Here is a 23,229-nt window from a genome sequence, read left to right on the forward strand (position 1 = left end):
TGGTTAAAACAACAAAAGAAAACAAAAAGGTGCAGAAAAATACAAAAATATTTATGCTTAAAATTAAAAATCTATCAGTCAAACTGCACGTAAATAATATTTAAAACAAAAAAAAAAAAAAAGAAAAATACAGTTATTAATGAAAATTTATAAAAAAAAATCATTAAAGTGTTTACAAGTCCTCAGAAAAGCAATGCAAAACTATAAAAAATAAATATTGAATTAATGAAAATTAAAAATATCATACAGCGCCAACTAGATACGAAAAAATAATTGAAAAAAATATATTGCAAAAAAAGTTGAAAAATTATAATTGCAAAAAATAAAGTTTTAAAGCTTGTGAAACACCCTGTATAACAGCCTAAATAATTATTAATTAATTTACTTGTAAACGTTGCATTTGCAACTGTGTGCAACGAAAACAAAACAACAACAAAAAACTTCACTTTCAAAAACTCTTCAATTTATCAAAAAAAAGCCAACACAGACTAATACACAAGCAACAGAAGTGCTAAATAGAACTAATGCAAATCACGCGCTTTTCCAATTTCCTTTTGTAAACGTTAAGCAGCGCGAGCACATACATAAAAACAACAACAACACACAGCGCAGCAACAACTGCATAGACAAAGTGGAGTCGGGCGTCACAAAGAACGGCAAATACAAATACAACAACTAAATTTAGTGCAGAAAAGTTTGCGCTCTGCTAGAATTTCGAGACGAAGCGCTGCAGTCGTGCAAGAACGTCAGTCAGTCAACGACGGCGCTTGCCACAAGTGACTCGCAGCAGAAACCGCTAGGCTGCAAGAAGTATTTGAAGAAAATCAGTGAAGAAGCGAGAAGTTAATAATTGGAAAAGTATTTGAAAACTGTTTACGAATGGATTTTTTATAAAATTTTTAAGCATTTCGGCGAATGTGATTTAGTGCGTACTTGAACCCGCAAACTAGCCAAGACACACACCAGTTAAAGTAAAACGACCCCTATATAACCAAAAGCTAAGAAAGAAAAGACTGATTTTGAATTGAAACTTCCAAGAAGTACTCAAATCAAAGAAAACGTGTGCGTGTAAGTTGAGTGTTGAGCACAGCGCCGAGCTGAAGCTTTAAAATCGTCGAATTGTGTGGTTTTCAAAACGACAACAATTCACGCTGTGTGTATTTCGAGCAGGTTCCTGTTAAACAGTAACATTAAAAAGTGACGAACTTGAAAGGAAATAATAAAAACTAAAAGCTGAATTTTTAAAATCTAAAACTGACTAAAGCAAAAACTACAGGGATATAAACCAAACCGGTAAAACTAAAATATTGAAATTGAACTCACTGACTTGCAAACACATTTGAAGTTACCGCTGCGCTGCTGCTGTAGCGCCACTATTGTAAACGCGTAGCGCCAACGAGTACCGAAAACAAAAAATCCAACTAAATCCCGAGAGCCGACTTTAGCGCGCCACCCACGAGACGCCACAAACCATGGCCAACGGCAACGGCAACAATGCCAGCGTCGCCGCTACTAATGGCGAAGGCAACGGCTTGGCAACTAATGGCGGCACAACCACAACTACGACCAATGGCACTGGCACAACGGTGGCCGAGCACTTGAATGGCGGTGGCGCTGAGAGCGCCGTAAATACCAACACCGGCGGAGCAGCGGATGCTTTGGCAGCCGTTGGCGCAGCAGCTGGTACAGGCGATGCAACAGATGATGGTGTGGCTGGCGATGGTGGCGGTGTTGGTGGTGGCGTTGTTGGTTTGGGCGGTGCCGCTTCCACCTCATCTATGGGCGGCGATGATGCTGGCACCGATGCGGGCGCCAGCTCATTGCCCCCGTCCGAAGAGGCGGGCGGTCGTCCACCACTCGATACAGCTTGCTCTGATGGCGGTGGCGGTCCATCGAGTTTGGGCGGTGGCATGGTTGGGCCACCAAGTCCACTAACCGGTTGTTATTTGCTAATCGTGCTGGGTGAGCCACATTCGGAGGAGCATAAGGATAATATATTGCAGCATTTGTTGAAGGGTGAGTACATTGCTTAATCGAGACGATTTTTTATATTTAATATGACTTAAACTATCGATTCAAGACTTCGAAAAAAGTGTTGAGCATTTAGATGCATTGGAGTCTCTTAGGTGATTACCTATGAGATAGTTTTTACTTCGAAACTATAAGCGAAGTGGTTTCAAGACTTTGAAGATGCTTTGGAGTCTCTTAGGCAATCCACAGTTTTTATTAAAGATTTCCGATCAACGTAGTATATCGTACTTCAGGAGACGGATAATATTCGATGCTTAAAGCCTTCTTACGACTGATAAACCTTTTTGAGTGGACTGTCTACCTGCTAATAAAGTAATCAGTGTTACTATTGAAAGAGTCCATATTGTGAGCTTTTAAAGAAAGCTTCCAGCTGGCTGTAGTTTAAGTTCTACTCTTATCGAGACTCTAAGAGATTGATGGTTGGTTCAACGATATTTTACAGAAGCTCTCCATAATGAAAATTTTGAGATTAACTGGGTCTTTGAAATTAGCTGGAAGATCACGGTGACGAGAAACAAAGCAACTCGAAAAGAAAATTTAAGATCCTGGTTTCACGGTTTATAGTAGTCTCCATTTAGAATTTTTCATGTAAGAATTCAAAAAAAAGGCAGCTTTAATTATTCTATCTCATTTATATTATTTCTCACATATCCAAACCGCAAACCAATAAACTCGAAGTAATGCTTCATCACATTTCTATTAGTAAGCTTTTCTTTATATAATTGCAAGAAATCTGCAATGTATGCAAGCATGGAAATTCTTTATGACTAAGCCAACATAATGGAAACACGCGCAGAATTTTCTTTTCGCTATTTTCTAATTGCATTTTTATTGTTATTGCTCTTGTTTTTTACTTTTTACTCCAATTTAATGTATGCATTGAAAAGAAATGAAAACGATACGATTATACGATTTGTATAATTTTTTTCTCAAGTGGTTTGTAAATTATGTAAGCACGCAAATGTTGAAAAAATTAATTCAGCTGGAGAAAATGAAGCAATTTTTGGCAAACAGGCATAAAATAAAGAAATTTGAGTTGCTGAATACCTTGCTGAATAGCTGAATACCTTTCTGAATGGCTGAATATGCACAAAAAAATGTTAAAATTTAGTATTTTACCAGAAATTATTTTAAAAACTTGTTTTAAACAATTTGCTGAATGTTTAGTTTATTAGCTGAATACGGAAAGACATTTTATTTGAGAATTTGATTGCAAATAGTGAAAGAAGATCCACTTATTTGGTGAAATAGTAGGTTAAAGTCATGAAAGTTTGAAGAGTAGAGTAGCTGAATACGCTGCTGAATTGCTGTTTATGTTAGTTTTAGTTAATTTTTATAATAATTCTGAATTAGTGATTGAATATTTAGTAAATGACTATATAAATAAGTAGGCGAATGTAGTTTAGTGTAAGCTATTTGGTAAATTTTTAATGCTAAGAACTTTGCTGAATTGCTGATATGGTATTTACTTGCTTACTTCTCTTATGAATAATAAGAACATAACTGAAATAAGCGAAACTGAATACGCTGCCTTTTTACAACGAAATTTATTACATTGTAACTCACTAAATCTTCGCTGAAACGTCGTTGCTGTCCCGTTATAATTAAGACTACTTCTTTAAAAACAATGTCTTAATGTACTTGTTTTAAAATTATGCGAATTGTTCTGGCTGTGCATAGTTATTTAAATTCTTGGTTGACAATAACTAATTTTTGGTTAAATGAGTTGCTGAATAATGTTTTTATTAGCTGAATACATGTTAAAAACAAATTTTTTATTTTATTTTTAATAATAAAACATATTAATACATGGCTGAATATGCCTGTAGTGTGAGTAAACGAAATTAAGCAGGTTGTGTTTTTTTTACGACATTTATTTATCATGTAAGTCACTAGACCTTAGCTGAATTGACTAGAATTTAATGAAAAAACTTTACAGTTGCCATATTTTTTTACTGCCGTAATGGGTATAGAATTTTAGGCTTAAATAAGTTGCTGAATAATGTTTTTATTAGCTGAATATATGTTGTTAGTGAACCACAAATATTTTTTTCAAACTTTTATGAAAATAATCAGTGTTTGACTATAATATTTGTATGAGCTCGTTTCCTATGAGTTCAAATTTACAAGTTTACTTTGAAGACATATATGTACATGTTGAATTCGGCAGCTGAATATGTTCGGTTTGTTAGCTGAATAGCGGATGCATAACTGATAACGCTAGAATTTGAATTATAACGTGGTAAACTGTTCAAAAATTGGCTAATAAAATTTGCTGAATGGCTGAATTACTCTAAGCAATATACAATAAAATTTTAGTTTAGATTTCTTAAATAAGTGTTTTGCTATCGTGAGTTTTTAAGGAATATTCAGCTAGGCACAAAGCACAATTATTATATCTACTCAAATATTGGCTTATAATGCGAATTATTTCTGCTGAATAAATGTTGTACCTTTTTTATATATTTTTTACTCATATAAAAAATTCAGCACCTGAATCACCTCACCAGCTGGATGAGCTAATTATGTGCGCTGAACACAGTACCTAATTATAATTGTGGTTAGCTACTTCAGAAGTATCTACCTTTTTTGCTGAATAGCTGAATTACTACAAGCAATGCTTTTCAACGCTTTTTATGGTACATGCAGTAGCATTGCTGACTCACTGACTTATCAACTTACTACCAGTAGCTTTTACATGCTTCTTTCTTATTACTATTAGTCTGATTAGCCGTTAACTGTTTGTTCAACGCTTTATCTTGTCGATACATACGTCAGAGCCACTTCTTCTTTCTAAAATCACACCTCTACTTCTGGCTTCACTAGTCTAATTCTGCAGCGCTAATCTACCTGTCCATACAGTAACAGACTCTTTATCAATTCTTACGACCTACACACACACAAGGGCATTCAGCATAGCGCAGCTCATCTCCTCTTCTGTGCTGGTCTTGCTCTTCGCGTTGTGCGCACGCGATGCCAATTATTCAAGCGTTAAAAGTTTCTATCACAGCCGCTGCATTGCAGTCAGCCAGTTGGTCAGTGTGGCCGTTAGCCAATTAGCCACTTCAGTTAGTCAGCCAGCTGTTCAGCGCGCTTACAGATCGTTGTATATACTTACAACTGTGTTGTGGACTCTTTTGATTGCTTTTTTATATAATTTTATGATTTCATATTATTTTTATTTTTCTTCTTATTTACTTATTTACTTAGTTTCTGTTCTTCTTCTTAATACTTACTTAGTCTCATGTCTGACTTACAATTGTTATAACAATTTCTAATGGATTCTTTTGTTGGTTAATTGTGCGGCTGCCGCCGAGTTAATAACATTTTTTGTTTATTTGTTTTGGCAAACTTGTTTGTGTGTGTTTGTAATTTGTCGGAAAATTGAGGTTGTAAATTTTTGGCGTGTAACCATGAAGCATAAAATGTGCGGTTTCTAGTGTTAATTGCAAAATGAGACGTCGTAAAAGGAATTCGAACAATATTGCTCTTGACCAGTGGTAAATTAGAGAAAAGTGGATGTTGAAAAGTTAGAGATGCGAACACACATAAAGCTTTACACTGCTAAATAAAAATAGGTGTTTATTTTTATATAACTTTATGTGTATACAAAGGGTGATTCATTTCGAGGTTTCCTACTTTTTTAAAGAAAAAAACACATACACTTCAAGTTTATTGGAGAAGGTTTATTATTATTCGAGAGAACATTTCTTGGCTTTTATTTTTTTAAGATTATCTCTTTCAAATTGTTCTGGCGGCTACGTCTCAGATGTCCATCCGTTGAGTCCAATTTCCAATGAGTCTTTAAAGCATTTCGACTGGTAACTAGCAACTGACACGCGTGATGTTTTGCTTTAAGGCCTGAATCGAAGCGCGATTGTCCGCATAGACTTTAGACTTTACATATCCCTATACAAGTATGTACAATAATGCGCTAATTTCGCTTGGTTACATACCCTATGAGCCGGAAATGGTGATCATCGCTGAACAAAATTTGGCTCGAAAACGTCGGATTTTCTTGGAATATTTCAAGAACGACGCCGAATCGACTCTACGCGGTCTTCGCGTACACTCTTAGGCATTATGCTATATTTTTTTCACTGCGTGCAGGACGTGTTCTCTTCGCTTGAATATTTTCCAATAATAAATGCTTAGCACAAATTATTTTATGCTTGCCGAGAAATTTTGGGATCCCGAAACTAATTTCAATTACGAAAAAATTTAAGAGTGTAAGTTTTATTTAAACGTATGGAAGAGTAAATAAATTTTTACTATTCCCGAAATATCGGGCTCCCGAAAAAAAGTTCAGGTTTAAAGTAAAAATTGCACGATTTTATACTTAAACAATGTATACAAAAATTATTGGTCAAGGTTTTTTTTTTCAGCAAAACTATTAAGTTTAATTTTTGAATAATATTTAAACTTTCTTAACATTTTTTTATTGAAAAAATCATTTATTTTGCTCGTACTTAATATTTTATACCAAAATGTATTTTTTTGCTAAAAATTGTATATTATATTGTATAGCGCTAATTCTATGTCTTTCTTAAAATTTCGGGATCCCGAAACTAGTTTCAATTACGAAAAAATGTAATAGTGTAAGTTTTACTTAAAAGCATAGAACAGTAAATAGTCCCGAAATGTCGGGATCCCGAAAAAAGTTCCATTCATCGATCAAAGTGTAGGTTTTATTTAAGATAAGAATTTTATTTAATACAATATGTATGGAAGTAATTATTATTTGTTTCGTTTTTAGAAATCAATTTTAGAAAAATACAATTTTTAAGTAATAAAAAAATTTAATTTCAATTAAACAATAAAATAAATTTTAAAATTACAAAAATGAAAAAATTAATATTTAATTTGTTTTGTAATATGCAAAAAAAATAATTAAAAAATTAAATTAAAATTAAAATAAAAAATTAAAAAAATTAATTTCAATTTTAAAAATTTAAAATTTTAATTTTAATTTAAAATAATTTTTAATTTAAAAAGTTAATTTTAACTATTTTTTTAATTTTTTTAATTTTTGTAATTTTTGAAAAATTTTTAAAATTTTTATTTTTTATTTTTTAAATTTTTGGATATTTTAAAAAATTTTAAAGTTTTAAAATTTAATTTTAATTTAATTTTAAAATGTAAAATTATTTTAAATTTTAAGTTAATTTAATTATTTTTTTTTAATTTTAGTAATTAAATTTTTCTTTGTTTAAATTTTTAGTAATTTTGAAAAAATTTTAAAATTTTAAAATTTTTATTTTTATTTTTTAAATTATTGGATATTTAATTTTAAAATGTGAATTATTTTTAATTTTAAGTTAATTTTTATTATTTTTTATTATTTTTAGTAATTATTTTTTTTTTAATTTGGTAATTCTTGAATTTTAAAAATTTTCATTTTTTAATATTTATTTTTTAAATTTTTGGAAATTTTAAAAGTTTTTTAATTTAATAATCGTTTCTACTGAAAAGTAATAAATATATTTTTTATGGTTGAACATTTTTTAGATATGCGACACAACCAATTCTTTCCTTCACAAACTTCCATCACACCTGCTGCAAAATTGAATTCATACTTTCAGCAGCAATTTGAATACAAATTGAGTTTTGTGAATTTAAATTTCACCCAAGTCAGCACTGCAGTTGCACCGCTGCCGCTGATGGCAAAGTTTTTCACCCTACAGTTACATATGAATGTGTGTATGCGTGAGTAGAAGAGTCCCACCAATATACACGATATTGCACATTCATAACCGCAAATCCGTTGAAAACCAAAACCATCATCCATATTATTAACGATTGACCCACACGATTGCTTTTGGTTTCCCTTTTCTGCTCTCTCTCCTTCGTTTTGGGCTTACGCTTTGCTACTGCGTGCTTACTTACGCATCGAACTTAAATATTTGCGCAAAAGTTCAACAATGAAATTGAATTTTCCAACATAATTTTCATGCACGCACCCACACAAACACGGTGGCGTATTTGGCTTGTGGGTAAGTGCGCTGTGTGGCACAAGCTGACATTAAAAATTCATGCGGCAACCGGAGGCACATTGGCATAAATTTCACTTGCTTGCTTATCAGTGGCAGCGCTGTTGTTTTTGCTGTTGTTGCATGCCGCATGTTGCGTGCTCTGGCTGTTGTGCGCTGCCCTCCTGCGTTATTGGGCGATTTTCGTGTGCACATGTATGTGTGTGTGCAAATTTATGTAGAGGCGGCTGTCTGCGTATTTGTGGCTTCATTGTACTTTCATTTGCCGCATATCTACGGAGCTTTTAAAAAATTCACGAAAAACTGTCAGTGCAGATTGGTAGCGGAGGGGAAAGGAGAGATGTGTGCTACCTATCAGTGTAGAGCCATGAAAATTATTAGCTTGCAGTCCCTGTGGGAAAAAGTTCTCAACTTTTTTTCGGGGAGTTTACGTAACATGCCGAGCAGAAAGGAAAACACGAGACAATATGAACTCAAAAAAGAAAAACTAATTTGAAATAAGAAAAAAAGAAACAAAAAAAAAAAGGCACAAAAGAAGAACAACAATAGGCCGCAAAAGAAAAAAAATGAAAACGCCATAACCTCACACAAAAATTAACCTAAAAAAATTATTTCCACAAAAGTACCTATCCCAAGCAAAATATAAAAGCTCCAACAAAAGCCAGCAGAAATTACCGAAAATTGCCGAAGCGCCCTAACAGTAAATAAGTGAAACAACAAAAGCAAATGGTAAGCGTAAAAAATTGCCAATTTTCAGGCACTTACCCGTACCAGTCGTTAGAAGTTTTGCAAACGAAACAAACGAGCTTCTGCCAACGATTTACATGCCATGCTTCTCGCTGACGCATTCTTAGTTTTCATTTAAATTTCTTTCATTTCGCCGCTGATTAGCTGGATTTTTACGCGCGAATTGCATGTTGTGGCGCCACAATGCGCACGGAGCGTGTTCGTTTATGTTTCGGTTGCACGAGAGCTTTTCGCTTGGTAATCTGCAGCCATGGCACGAGCACATATATTCGGATAATCTACTAAATATTATATGAAGAAAGGACTTATTTGGTAATTGCGCTGAATGTTCAATTCTTCCGGGCTGAGTGGCCTTAAATTACACAAAAGAAATAATAAATATAACAAAGCTACTTAGAAATGCAGTTTAAGTCATGTTTGCATACGGTAAGTCTAAAGTAAAACTTCAAGTCTGCCTACATAATGTTGCCGTTAAGTCAAAGCCTTGTATTCCTTTTCTTCTCTGATAGTTATACACATAAAATAGCACAAGAATAACCTCGAAAACTTTAAGCTCTGCCTAAAGCTTTTAGGCTGGCATTGTGAAACTTTCACAATATTTATGCTTTCTCCTGGGCAATTGAGAAAATCTTTTTCCAAAAGCAATAAAATCGTTTATTTAACTTAATAGCGAAAACTAGAATAAGCTTTCATCATTGATAGAAATTAAACTTCCGTATCTGATTGAAAAAATAACAGAAACGGCCTAGAAAACTTTACTAATGAGCATAAATTTGCTAACTACTTTATTCTTCAGTTTTTGTAGCTCTAGTTTTCCACTGAAAACTCAGTAAACCTTCCTCTCTATAATTAAATATTTTTATAGAAGCTCTATAATGTTGAGATGCCTCTCCTCTATTGAACTCCCTCAGAACTTTAATATCTTTATTTAGTATAAAATTGCTAAAAACTAAAAAATATGAAGATAAGGATATTTTTTAGTTTTTATTCTTCTCTCTCTTTCCATAAACCTTCTTCTCTATTATTACATTTTTTTACGCTTTCTAATATCGGCATGCCTCTCATCTATTGATCTTCCTCAGAACTTTAACCTAATGATTGAGCATAAAATTGCTTATCTACCTATCTTCTTATTTTTTTTAGTTTTTGGCGCTCTATTATTGCAGAATAAGCTCCATAATAGTTCAATTGAAAACTTTTTAAACCTTTCACAGAGCTTTTGATGTTCTATCAATATATTTTTTAAGGTCCCTGAATTACAAAGCTTTTCAAACTATCACATAGTATTTGCTGCTCTCTTGTGGTATTCTACGAACGTTCTTAAAGTGGAAAGCTCTATAAATCTTCATTGAAGCTTTTGACACAATACTTTAAGTAGTGCTTTTTACAAACTTTCCACCATTTCTGCCTATAAACAAATATTTGAGAGAGATGAGCGACTTAAGTCTACAGTTACTCACTCTCTAAACATCAAACGGTTCGAGAAGCTTTTTCTTAAATCTGTAATGTTCTGCAGACGCCCAAAATGCTAAGTAAATTGTGTAGATAACTAAACTTTAAAAGATCAACGATTAATAAATCATGATTTCGAGTATAGGTGAAACCATTATATAATATATATTTTTATGTTGAAGAAGCTTTTTGAACTGATAATGCTCAAAGATAGAAAATAATAAACTTTTCCAGGACGCGAATCTTCCCAAAGCTGATTAGAAGTAAAGTTAGCGCAAAATCTGCACCTATTACATGTTGTTTCAAGTGGTGAATTTCTAGATCATATAAAGCTTTTAACCGCTGAGCTTTTAGCTAATCCGAGGAGAGATATTTGGTCACCAGAGCTCTTTGGTTTGCTTTCTTTGTGTCATATTCTGTTCCATAAAGCTTTTCAAGCGCTTTTTTTAGTCTATTAAGCTTTCAAAGCGCTTTTCCTTAGTTATTGTCAACTCACTAGACTCCTTAGTTCTAAATATTGTGGTACTATCTTTTTTGTGGGTCATTAAGATATGAACATTTGCGTGTGGTTTAAGTAATCGAAAAAGCTTCATTGGCAAACATTAACGGGCTATTCCGAATCGTGAATGTATATATTAGTGATTATATTACTAATTTAAGTAAATAATGGCTACATTACTGAACAAAATAAGAGTAAGGGCGCTTTGGAGGTCATATATTTCTCGTTCTACCACCCTAACATAGATTAACTGCTCCAAAAGCGCTGTCTTATTTTAGTGTATCTTGTTACAATATTAGTCAGGCCTTTCAAAAGTCAGAGGTAATTGTTTTTTAGGACTTGCATGGTTCATTAAAAATTTATTGAGTAAGGGTTTTCACTTTGTTCAAGAGCTTTTTTGTCGTTCTTTTTTCCTCAATTCAGTTATCATACAAAGTTTGATTTTTTCGCTCTCTTCAAAACCCGTCTATGTTTTCCTTTTCTTTGCATTATAATAACCATATACACCTTTAAAGCTTATCAGAACTAACGGTATTATAGATTTGAATTCGAGTCTTTGCATTGAGATAATGCTTTTTCATCGGGTTGGGTTATTGGACTGCACTGTTCGTGGATATAAAATTGTCGAAACTGAAGTCTTCATACATTTTTGAGGGGTCCCGGGGTAGCCTTTGGTGTTTATAAGGCCGTAAGTAACTGAATTTAAGTTTGGTTAGACCGTTTTTGGGTGGATAAAATTATATAACCTCAGATAGTTGCAAAGTCGAAGGCTGATCACAATGTTTTCTTCATAAAGACATCTGACTTTATGCCTCATTTTGGTATTTGAAATGGAAAAATGATAATTTCATTAAAAGAAATTGATGAACTGAAGTTAAACCCAACAAAATCTGATTACTGAATTTTGCAAATTTCTTTTGAGTTTTAATTGCCACTTCAATAATATAATACAATTCAATTAGTTTAGATTGCCTACCCAAAATCAGTTTCCATTTAATAAAATATTTAAATTGACTTAACTACCACAAATTTCCATTAAATCAATTGGATTTCGATGCAAGAGCTGTTAGCAATAATATTTTCAATGCAAATAACCACAACTCAGCGCCGCTGCCTGTAGAAATCATAAATTTAATTAAAAGCCAACTATGAAAATTGCAACATCAGCCTGAAAGTATGCTACATACACAGTTTGATACAACCACAACCGCACGCTTGTTAAAGCAATCACTGCACTTAACCGAAAACGTTGTCGGTGTGGCGACCAGCAACAACCACAACAAACATTACAGCGTAAGCAAAAACAAATGGAAGCAAAATGTGGCAGCAGCAGCTAAATTGCTGCAACCAAAATGGCAAACTTTTCACGAACGTCTACCGCATGAGCACGTAAATTAATTTCATTGCTGCCCTCTGCTGCAGCTACAAATACAGGCATATTTATGCGCGCAAATGCATGCCGCCAGACACGCCAAATGTATGCGCCTAAAAGTAGGCTATCCGGCGCATAATTCATGCCGCTATAGATGCTGTTGCTGCTGTTTTTGCTGTGGTGTCGTCATAGCTCAAAGTGGCTGTCGCTTAAATGACGAGTGCAATGTTCGGCTGCATTGAGCATGTGATGAATGGCATGTGGCGCCTAAAAGTATGCAAAGTTTTTACACATTTATGCATTTTGATTTTTTTTTTGGTTGGTAACTGACTGGCAAATGATTGAGTTGCTGTTGAGTTCCAGGTCAGACCGCAAAAAGAGGAGTATGTAATTAAAACAGCAGCAAAAAAATTAGCGCTTGTGTGCGCCTAAATGTAGGCAATGTTTGCTTCTTGATTGATCAACTGACGTCTCGTCCCATTTTGTTGATTGACTGTTGGCATATGTTTGCCGCTGCTGTTCACTTTTTAGTTTTTTCACGTTTCGGTTTTTTACTTTGTTTTTGTGTTTTGTTGGCAATTCGTTTTTATTTGTGTTTGTCTAACACAATTTCGCGCTTGTTTGGACGCTTTCACATTTTGTAGCCACGAGTGCATTAAAAAATTCAGCAGAAAATTTTACAAATTTAAACATATTTATTTTTGTTTGTGGTTTCGTGCAGCATGCTTTTGGGCGCATCTGAGGTTTTTACTGTAATTGCTAATAAAATTGTTAGGAAAAAATTAAATTATTTTCAAAGCTTAATTCAGTTCAATAAACCTTGTGGTGAGGCGTTGATTAAAGCATGAAAATAGAAATGTGTGGAAGTCTTTAATAAAAATGTGTAAAAAATTTGAAATTTATTTTTAATAAAAAAAGTAGAAAAAATAATGGAAATAGGTGGCAAGTTTTGAGTTTCTAAAACTAAATTATTTCAATCTTTTTCTATCACAACTTCAAATATATTTTTAATTTTTCGCATATGTATATGATAAAAAGTAACTGTCTAAAAAAATTGAAAAAAGGTGGCAAGCCTTATTTCAATTGCATTTCGTTAAAGAAACTTTAACAATCAGTAAATATTGTATATTTAATTTTTTTAGATTGTGAATACTCGTATTAATCTTGATATTTACATAATTGAAAATTGATGGTAACCCTGCTTTAAGCTATACTTTTCACTTTATATAGTCTTTGCTTACTTTTTACCAATTTAATATAATGTGGAGAATAAAAATATATATTAATGAAAAATTCAGTTTAATTCAGTAATTTGTTAATACGTGGCAACTCTAGATTTTAGAAAAATTTATTTAAGTTCAACATATTTACGCTAACTTATTTTTAGTATAAGGTAAGGAAAAGAATCTGAAATATAATTTAAGGTTACGCTTTAGAAAATATGTGGCAACCTTAAATTTAACGTTTAATAATAATTATTTATTATGTTTTATGAAAATGTGGCAACTAATACTAATGTGGCACTTATACTAAAGTGTAGAAAAAAAGGAATGTAATTTAATTTTGCTCTAAAAATATAAATATATGTAAATAGGTGGCAACCCTAAAACCAAATTATGTGTATTTTTAAAATATTCCTTTGGTAACCTTAAATCAAATTTATTTACTTCAACGTTTAATAATAATTATTTATTATGTTTTGTGAAAATGTGGCAACTTTAAATAACATTTTCCGCAAAATATATTTTTTGAAAAAATATACATACATACATATTTATAGTAATAGAAATAAAATGTAATGCTTACTATGAGACTTATATTATTACTTATTAATAAAAAATTTTCGTATTTTAATTTAAATGGTATTAAATAAATATGTGGCAACTCTGTATACATATATTATAATTTTTTTATATTCTTGTAGATAACATATTAATTTAATTCACTAATTTTATTATTATACATTATTTTTGTGAAAAGGTGGCAACTATATTCTGCACTTTCCGCTACGAAATAATATTTTAAAATAGGCGGTAACAGTGTAATTAAAACATATTACTTTTAATGGACGTAATGTGATATCATAACCTCTAAAATATTTTTACAAGCATACTTGCAGGCGCTTTGCCATGTTTTTGTTATATTTAGCCCTTTATTAATTTAGAGCACTATTGATAAATATGAAAACAGACACCACATTCTTTTTCCACTGCATTTTCCTTTATATTAATGAGACAACAGCTTTTGTGGCGTCAAAAATTCTCAGACGGTTGCGTGACAATTGACCGCAGCCCAAGCGATTATAACAAACAATGCGTAAGCAGCGCAAAGAGACAGAACTTACAGGCAGACAAAACAAAATTAAAGATGGCGGTTGATGATAGTTGTAATTGTAACAAGGGTTTGTGAAGTGAAATGTAGCTGGTAAAGGCGGGGATTTAATAACAATGAACTAACAAAATTTAATTTAAATATACGTATATTTTGTACATAAGCACGATACAAAAATTTATATACATATCTATCTATATTTCCTAAATATGTTATTCTCCAAGCTTTTATCTCAATCAATAATTGCTAAGCGCCAGTTTTCGGTTGACTATGCGAATTTCGAACGAGGCAACTAATGTTCGGATATTCCACACACACACAAATACATAGTAAAACATATAAGCCCACATATACATAGAGGTATGCATTACATGTTTGTGCTACATTTCAGACGTACGTGTGTTGCGGCTGATTCTCTGGGCTTTGGCGCAACGAAGCATGAAAAATGTCTACTCAGCCTGGCTGGCGGCCAGCAATTGTTATGGTTATTTACGGTAGTTTCTTGTTGCTTTTGTTATTTTCAAAGGCGGCTTTGCTTTGGGAAGCGTCAAACGTGACTAACGTTGGCAATCGCATTGTGCGTTGCGTGCGTGCGTGGCGTTGCAAGTGGCTTATATGATTAATGATAGCATACCTTGGGGCGCGTGAATTATTGTGTGCTTATGACGCACCTACCTCGAAAGGGGTCAATACTTAAAATGAAATTATAACAGAATACTGTGAAAAATATAATTATTTTAGTTTTATTTTTTTAAATTAGACGAGGTTTTAGGGAGAAAAATGGAGAAAGAAAGAGAGCAAAAGAGTCTGAGTGAGAGAAAAAAGGAGGTTGAATAAAAGAGATAAAGAGAGAGATATATATATACTATACTACTTGTTCAGTGCTTAGATATTCTATCCAAGATTTCTTACGATCCTTGGCTTGAAACCCAATTATTTATGCCGAATCAGTTCAACTTCCATTATTAAGTTGTGGAAAATCGCACGAAAAGACTATGAAAAGTGAAAAACTATATTGGTTCGATGTTGATTTTCTGTCTGGTCGTCGTCTCAGGGTCGGCATAGCTCTATTTTCTGCTAAATCGAAGCTTTAATATACATCGATTGCTGAACTTTTTGAATAGGAAGAAGAAGAAACATCAATATTTACTGATCAATTGTCAACAAAAAAAAAAACAGTTTGAGACCCGGTGTACCCAAAACTGCTGTTATCAAAGTTTCTTCACCACGATATATTTAATAGGAGTCCTCTAAATGAGAGCAGGAAATTGAAAAAAAGTAATAATACAGTTGTTGGTTAGTTGACCACATCGATTTATAACAGTTCATTAGCGACCGTTTCATATAATAAAACTGGCATATATTTGAGTAAAATTCCTTTCCAGTATCAGTATAGTACTCCAAGCCAACTGAACAGGCCGAGTTTCTCTAGTTTCCCATCGCTTCATTGTGCGCAAATATTTCATTGAGTCTAATCGTTTGGTAGCGAGTCTTCACTACGTATATGAAATGATTTCCTGCTTGATTCATCTTAACTTACAAGCGCTTTTTTCCACTCTGCAGTGATTAATAATGCACAGCTACCTTTACAGAAATGCACTCCTCCTAAATGTATGCTTACAAATTAAATGCTCAACACAGCGCATGCATATGAAAGCAGTTGCAAAAAAAAGGTAAAAAGGGGAACATAAAAAGCCAATCAGCACTGGGAAATGAGTGGAAATGTGCAATGAAATCGAATTAAAAACTAATAATCCAATTGCCCTCTACACAGAGGTACTTATAAGCAACGCATACACACAAACAAATACTTTAGCACATACAGTTACAACAACGCAGACATGAAAGACCCGCCATACAACATCGACGACCATCGATGCCGTTGTGTAATGCCAGCAAGTGCCGCTGCGACAAATCGAAAGCGTTCAACGTGTGCGAGTCAAAAACGGAAGAGCAAAAAATAGAATTTTCTTACACACACACACACCGACTGCCGCTTAGAGCGCGTGTATTGCAAGGAAAGAATGCTTTTATTGCAAATTAATTGCATTTGCTGCGATAATTGCCAGTCAAATAGGCAGGACGGCGCACTTCTTTATATACAGATAAATAAACATACAAATCTGTGTATATACATACTTACGTACAGCTAATGATTTTATGAAGCTATATTGGCATTACTACTCAAGTTCCTGTGTTAAACAACTCGAGGAGTTATTTGCGCAGCAAAGCATACATTTAGGTGCTTTGTTTTTGAGAAAAACGATATAGTCTATGCGACGAATATAATTTTTAGAATTTTTAGAAATACTAGGTCTAAAGTGGCAAGAAGAAATGAGCTAAAATCGTAGATAGCAGTATGAGCAAAAAACTAAGAGTCAATAATAGTAAAACTTTATTCATAATTTTAAAAATCTATGTCGTCTCCCTCAAAGTAGACGCATAACAATCTGAATAGTATACCTTGTTGATAGTTTGTCCGGTCAGAAGTACTTGGGAGTATACCATACTTCGATAATCGAAGAAAACTGTCAACATAACCTTAAATTTTGACCTTCTTTGATGTGGGTTTTTCGCCTTCGGCTCACCTTTGGCATGATATTCGGCCGATTGATCGCCTTTTTCTGGATCGTAAGCATAGATCCAAGACTCTTAGCTAGTAATATAATAATATGTTTCACCGCATCCTAGTACTAGGAAAGCATACTTTCACAGACTTTAAAGCGACGCTGTTTTACGAAAAAATTTAAAGATTTTTGAACCAATTCAGCTTTCACTTTTCTTAGGCCCAAAAGCTCTTTAAAAACGGTTTTTACGATTCCTTCCGCTATTCCAACGATGACAGTAAGAGCTCTGACTTTTAATCGTCGATTTTCAAGCTCCAATTCCTTTATTTTATTGACGTGTTAAGTTGATGCTAATGACCGCCCTGGATCTGGCTCATCGTCAACACGTTTTTGACTCTCTTTGAATAATTTTTACCAATCAAAAATACTTGCTCGGGACAAACTATTATCACCGAAGACCTTTTCCAACATTGTGAACGTTTCGGCACGAGATATTTGATTCCTTACACAAAATTTAAGAGCACTTCTTTGCTGAATAATTTCACTCATCGCAAAAATCGCCGAATGCACTTTTTGTACTTCAGAAAGGCAGACATATACTAAATACTAATAATTATTTTTATATGAAATTTGGCACAAATGTCGCCGTCAGTCATACCAACCTAGAAAAAATAAATCTTTCTTCGAATGGGTTGTCGCGCAAAATTTAAATTAAAAAGTCTTACTATTTTCTGCCCACAGTTTATACCCTTCAAAAAATGAGACATTTTTCAATCGTGTTACTCATTTAAGTGCTTTTTATGTAAGAAAAGCTAAATTTGCTATTCGACGAATATCCTCTTCACATATTTTTTTCTTATTCTCTCCCTGTCTTTCAAAAAATACTGATTCAAAGCGTTTTGTTTTTACCAAAGCATACTTCGAGGCGGCTTGCTTGTGACTATTTACAATTTTAAGTGTACAAGACGAACAATTGAACCAAACTGTAAAAAATCACACTATACTGCGCTCTTATTCTCTTACTTTGTAACATCCAGAAGAAAAAATTAGAGACCTTATTAAAATGGTGGGTAAAAACTAACTCAATCGTCTTGTACTTATCAAGGCGTGCCTTTAGGTTTGCTTATACCTGCAATGAATGCTTATTGTGAGCAAACACAAACGTCTGAAAGCACTTCATTGTGAAGCCTGATGTAGTTTGGAGGGCATGTGTCATTAGTTTTAAGCCGTTAACTAACATATTTAGTGGCATTATTTTATACACAGATTTAAGCAGAGTATTTGAGACGAGTATTTTCGTAAACAACGCGTATATCGTCTAATAGTAGTATGAGCACTGACACCAGAGTGTTACTTTAGCAGCCATCCAGACAGCTTAATCATATTTTTTACTCTAAGAGTTTCAGCGGAAGGTCTCTCCAACCTCTTTCGAAATATAGAGAAGACATCATCAAGAAATTCTGGACTACAAAAGCTTGCGTACGATTACAGATCCTTTCCTTCAAATTTCTATCACCGAAAGTACAATTCTAAGCTGAAATTCTTAAAAAATGATTAATGCTTCATTAGTTAGTTTGTAACAACCTGAAGAAAATGTCGGAGACGCTATGGAGTAGCTATGTATTATATAGTATATAAATGAACGGCTAAGTCGATTTGGCTATCTCCGTCTGTTCCCAAGTATATTTACGCCAATTCGAACCCTCAGTTTTTGAGATATTAATTTGAAATTTTGTATATGTCCTTTCCTCCCTAAGGAGCTGCTCATTTGTCGGAATGGCCGATATCGGATCACTATGGCATATAGCTGCCTCACAAACAGAACGGTCAAAATTAAGTTCTTGAGAGGCAAACATTTTCATTTGCCGAGATAACTGCAAGAAATTTAGCAAGAATTATTGCCTGACATACTGATGTAATATCCCGAGAAATTGTTCAGATCGTCGCACTATATCATGTTGCTGCCATACAAACTAATCGATCAAAATCAAGTTCTTTCACAGAAAAATTTTTATTTTGCAAGATATCTTCACGAAATTTTGCATGGATTACTGTCCAAGCCAATGGTACAAGTCCCGAACAAAATTATTTAGATCGGCTCCCTACAGCCTATAGCTGCCATATAAACTCAACGATTGTAATCAAGCGCTTGTATGAAACATTTTCCCATTTGTGCAGATATGTGCACCAAATTTTGCATGGGTTTTTGTTGAAGGCAATGGTGCAATAACTGTCTGAATTGTTCACATTGGCCCACTGTAACATATAGCTGTCATACAAACTGACCGATCCTGGCCGTATGCTTGGAAATTCACTTTTTCTGTAAATAAATTTACAATAAATGCATTTTACTCCTACTTATTTACGTGGGAGCACTTAACGTACTTTAAATCACCCATAATGTAGTTCCGAAAAATATTTTTAATGCTTTTTTAACACCTCTTCTGCAAGCGCCTGCGTAATTTCCAGGTCAGCGGCATATACGAGTCGCAGGCAGTGAACTTAATTGCATAATATAGTACAAATAATCAATACACAAGGCACTTTACGAGCATTTATTTCAATTTCGCAAACGCAAAGCACAAAATACACAATAAATAAGGGCAAACACCTAAAAGTATGCAATGCATAAATTTGCATGCTAAATATAGGCGTCATTGAGTGTTTTAATTTGCAGCAATGGACTGCGTAAATTAATGTGGAGCGCCAGCAAATATGGCAAGTAAAATGAAAATGAAAATATGCTGTTGGACACACACAACTACACATTCAACCATGTATGCGTGTGTGTGCGATAGCAATCGTATAAATTAAAGGCGTAATCGTTTTAAAATGGGTTAAATGCATAACAACGCCAACAGCAACAACGACGATAAATGCTTTCGCATATTTGCTCGCAAATGTACACGCCCACTGAAGTGCGCACATAAACTAACAAACACCAACACATACACAGGCATTTGCGAGCACTTGTACTTAATGCATTCATATGCAAATTATAGCCGTTGTATGTGGCCGAGCGGTAGCAGTAAGTGTCCGAGCATATTTATGTGACTCAGTGAAATTTGTGTATGTGTGTGTGTGTGTGCACGAAAAATTACAAATTTGCAGACGCAGGAAATAAAGTTTGCTGCCACACTACTGCAATTCACAAAACAAGTGCAGTGGCTGCCAACAACAATAACAATACGAATGCAGTGGCTACCAACAACTGCAATAACAACAACAATCTACATACATATATTACAACAGCGCCGTGTGTTTGTTGGCTTTGCCGCAACACATATTTTCTGTTGTAATTACATATTGTTGTTGTTGTTATGGTTGTTGCTATTGCCACTTGCTGCCATTGTGTTCGAAATGTGGCATTTCCGGCAACACGCCTATTTAGCAGCGCTACAAACTGACAGCGCTCGCATTTTAGCAAAGCACATGCATACTTTTAGGCGCTCACACGTAGTTAACGCCCAAAATGGTCAGTGCGGCTGTTGCTGCTTGGCATTTGAGTGCAAAAGGTCAATGCTTGTAGCTAAACATGTCGGTTGGCACATGTGGATGCATGTAAATTTCTGAAATAGTGTAGTTGTTTAGTAACCAATATATATGAACAGTTTCGAGTATAGTTCTCTTGCATACCTATCTGTGTGTGTGTATTTGTGTATAGGTGCAGCGGAAGCATTAGTAGCTGTTGTTTGTTGTGTACTCCCTTGCGTAGATATTACATTTCATTCCCAGTAAGCATGTTACTGTCAACGTGGCATACTTTTGGGAGTTTGCACGTAACGTGATGGAAGAAAAATTCATCAAAATACCACAATATTGTTTTATGAAATATATGTTATGAAACACTGTCCAGTATTTTCAATTATAGGTGCTAACAGTCGACTCTATGAAAGCAAAGCATACATTTAGGCGCGATAGTTATTGTATATACTATTATATTTCGTCTTCTAGTCATATATTGTATGGATGAGCGTTCTTAGCTTACTACTGCATTAATATTGTGCCTAGCGTGCCTCGAAGATATGTTTTAATTTAGTATACTCTTAGATACACATTAATTTTTGGTATGCTTTTAGGCGATTAATTAATTTTTGTCTAAGCTGGACTAATTGTTTCTCGGCTGATAATCTCAGCCAGTTGAATAGCATATTTTTAAAGTAATATTTTATGCATATAGTATAATAACATACTTTTTGACTGTTATTTCTCTACTAGACTATTTTTTTTTTTAAACTCACTCTCTACTTTGAGGTGATTTAAGCCCTTAGTGTGTAAACTTTTGAGATGCCAAATTTATTTCTAAATCAGCAATAGTATATTTTTAGTCTACGTGGTTACCGACTCCTTCTTTATTTTTATCTCTGATATATTAATAACTTTTAGTCCGAAAGTATATTAGTAGTATTATTGCATACTTTTAGGGTTCCTACTTAAAATCTCACTTAAATTTTTATCAAGTGTCCGATCACGATTCCGACTTTATTTAAATATCAGTATTGACATATTTTTAGTCTGAGAGTATATTAATAAAACTATTGCATACTTTTAGGATATCTATTTAAAATCCCAATTAAATATTCGCCCAAGGTAACCACGTCTCCGACCATAATTTTTACCTCAGTTTTGGCATATTTTTCGTCCGAAATTATATTAATAAAATTCTTGCATACTTTTAGGGTATGTACATATTTAAAATCTCACTTTAATATTCGTCCACCGTAACCAGGCCTCCGACTTTTATTTCCACCTCAGTATCAGCATATTTTTAATCCAAAAGTATGTTAATGAAATAATTGCATACATTTAGGCTAGCTGCTTAAATTCTAACCTGAATACTTCCTAACCTACATTTTCGGCTTTTAGAGTCTTGTTAGACATACTTTTGGCATGCCAAATTGATTTTTGATTCACAAACATATTTTGAGTCTAAAAATATGTCAATGACATTATTGCATACTTTTAGGATAGCTACTTAAAATTTCACTGAAATACTCGCCTACATAAAATACGCCGCCGCCTTTAATTTTTACCTTTCAAATGACATGTTTTTGGTTCAAAAGTATATAAATAACTTTATTGCCTACTTTTAGGGTACATTTAGTGTAGTTTCGCAAAGGAGAAACACGCCTGCGACTTTGCGTTTATTTGGTGGCTCCCTTCACACTCTGTTCGAACTAGCTTAGCAATTTATCCAGTTTTACACACGCACAGCGTTATAAACATAAATGTGCTTTTAACTCGTCAAGTCATTAGCTGCCACAAAAACTTGCGAACGCAGAAGCCAAACACACAAAACAATGAAAATCAATTTGTGGCTGTCAAATCTGCTGCCAAATTAAGTTTTCGATTATTTTTGATGCAGTTACGACTAGCAATAACGGCAATTTTTGCAGCTTGCATGCTTCGCTGAAATATTAGTGTGTGTGATTGAGTATATATGTATGTGCAGTTGTGTTTGAAAATTGAAAATTAATTGCAGTATTTCTTTTGGGAATGAAAAATGAGTAAACAAACGAAATGAGCAACAACAAAAACAAATTAAATTTATACGTAAACAATTAGCGCACTGTTTTATTGGCAATTTTATATGTATGTGTGCCTGTGTGTGTTTGTTTGAACATTATTATACTTCTATTTTGTGCAAGAAAAAATAGTTATGTTTTCAGCCAACGATTTCAACGTTCCAATTAAAGAGTGATTAAACCATTTTAATTAATTGAAATGCAGAATTGATCGCCTGAATGCAATAAAAAGTGTAACTGTGCAATAAAATTGTTTTTTGGTTGGCGTCTGGAATGATATTATAATTTTTCTGGGGGACTTTAACGGCGCTATGCGAAAACAGAAAATTTTAAAGAATTAACTGGGCCACCAATAAAGCCCTTAAAAAAAATTTGTTTTACAAAGAATTGGACTACAATCATGGATACCACCTTTCACTCCTTCACTTTTCAGTACATATAGTAAATCGAGATATAATTAATATAAAGTCATAAAACTGACTGAAAACATGAACAATGCCTTTGGTATATGCCACCTTTTGACTAAAATTTGTTTAATTCCAATAAAAACTGTTCAATCCCTTAGGTACTGAATATGAGGACCGCAGTATCTATAGTTGACCTTTGCCCGAAAATAGCGGTCAATGTGTGTTATATACAATTGAAATTCAGATAAAATCCTTCTCTGACAATAGTAATTCTGTGTATCCAAAATGGGTAAAATCTGGCCAATACT

The 23,229-nt window shown here is 33.7% G+C and overlaps 1 protein-coding gene across 1 annotated transcript in view; it reads left to right on the forward strand.

The window, feature by feature from the left end:
- The first annotated feature begins 258 nt into the window (after positions 1-258).
- LOC120776088 (microtubule-associated protein futsch) overlaps positions 259-23,229 on the forward strand; it is a 186,261-nt gene continuing 163,290 nt past the window's right edge. The window contains 1 exon segment of the mRNA XM_040106566.1: positions 259-2,016. Coding sequence (XP_039962500.1) covers positions 1,473-2,016 — 544 coding nt within the window. The 5' untranslated portion in view covers positions 259-1,472.

The sequence above is a fragment of the Bactrocera tryoni genome, chromosome 4 (genome assembly GCF_016617805.1).
Source record: "Bactrocera tryoni isolate S06 chromosome 4, CSIRO_BtryS06_freeze2, whole genome shotgun sequence".
In the NCBI taxonomy this organism is placed as follows: domain Eukaryota; kingdom Metazoa; phylum Arthropoda; class Insecta; order Diptera; family Tephritidae; genus Bactrocera; species Bactrocera tryoni.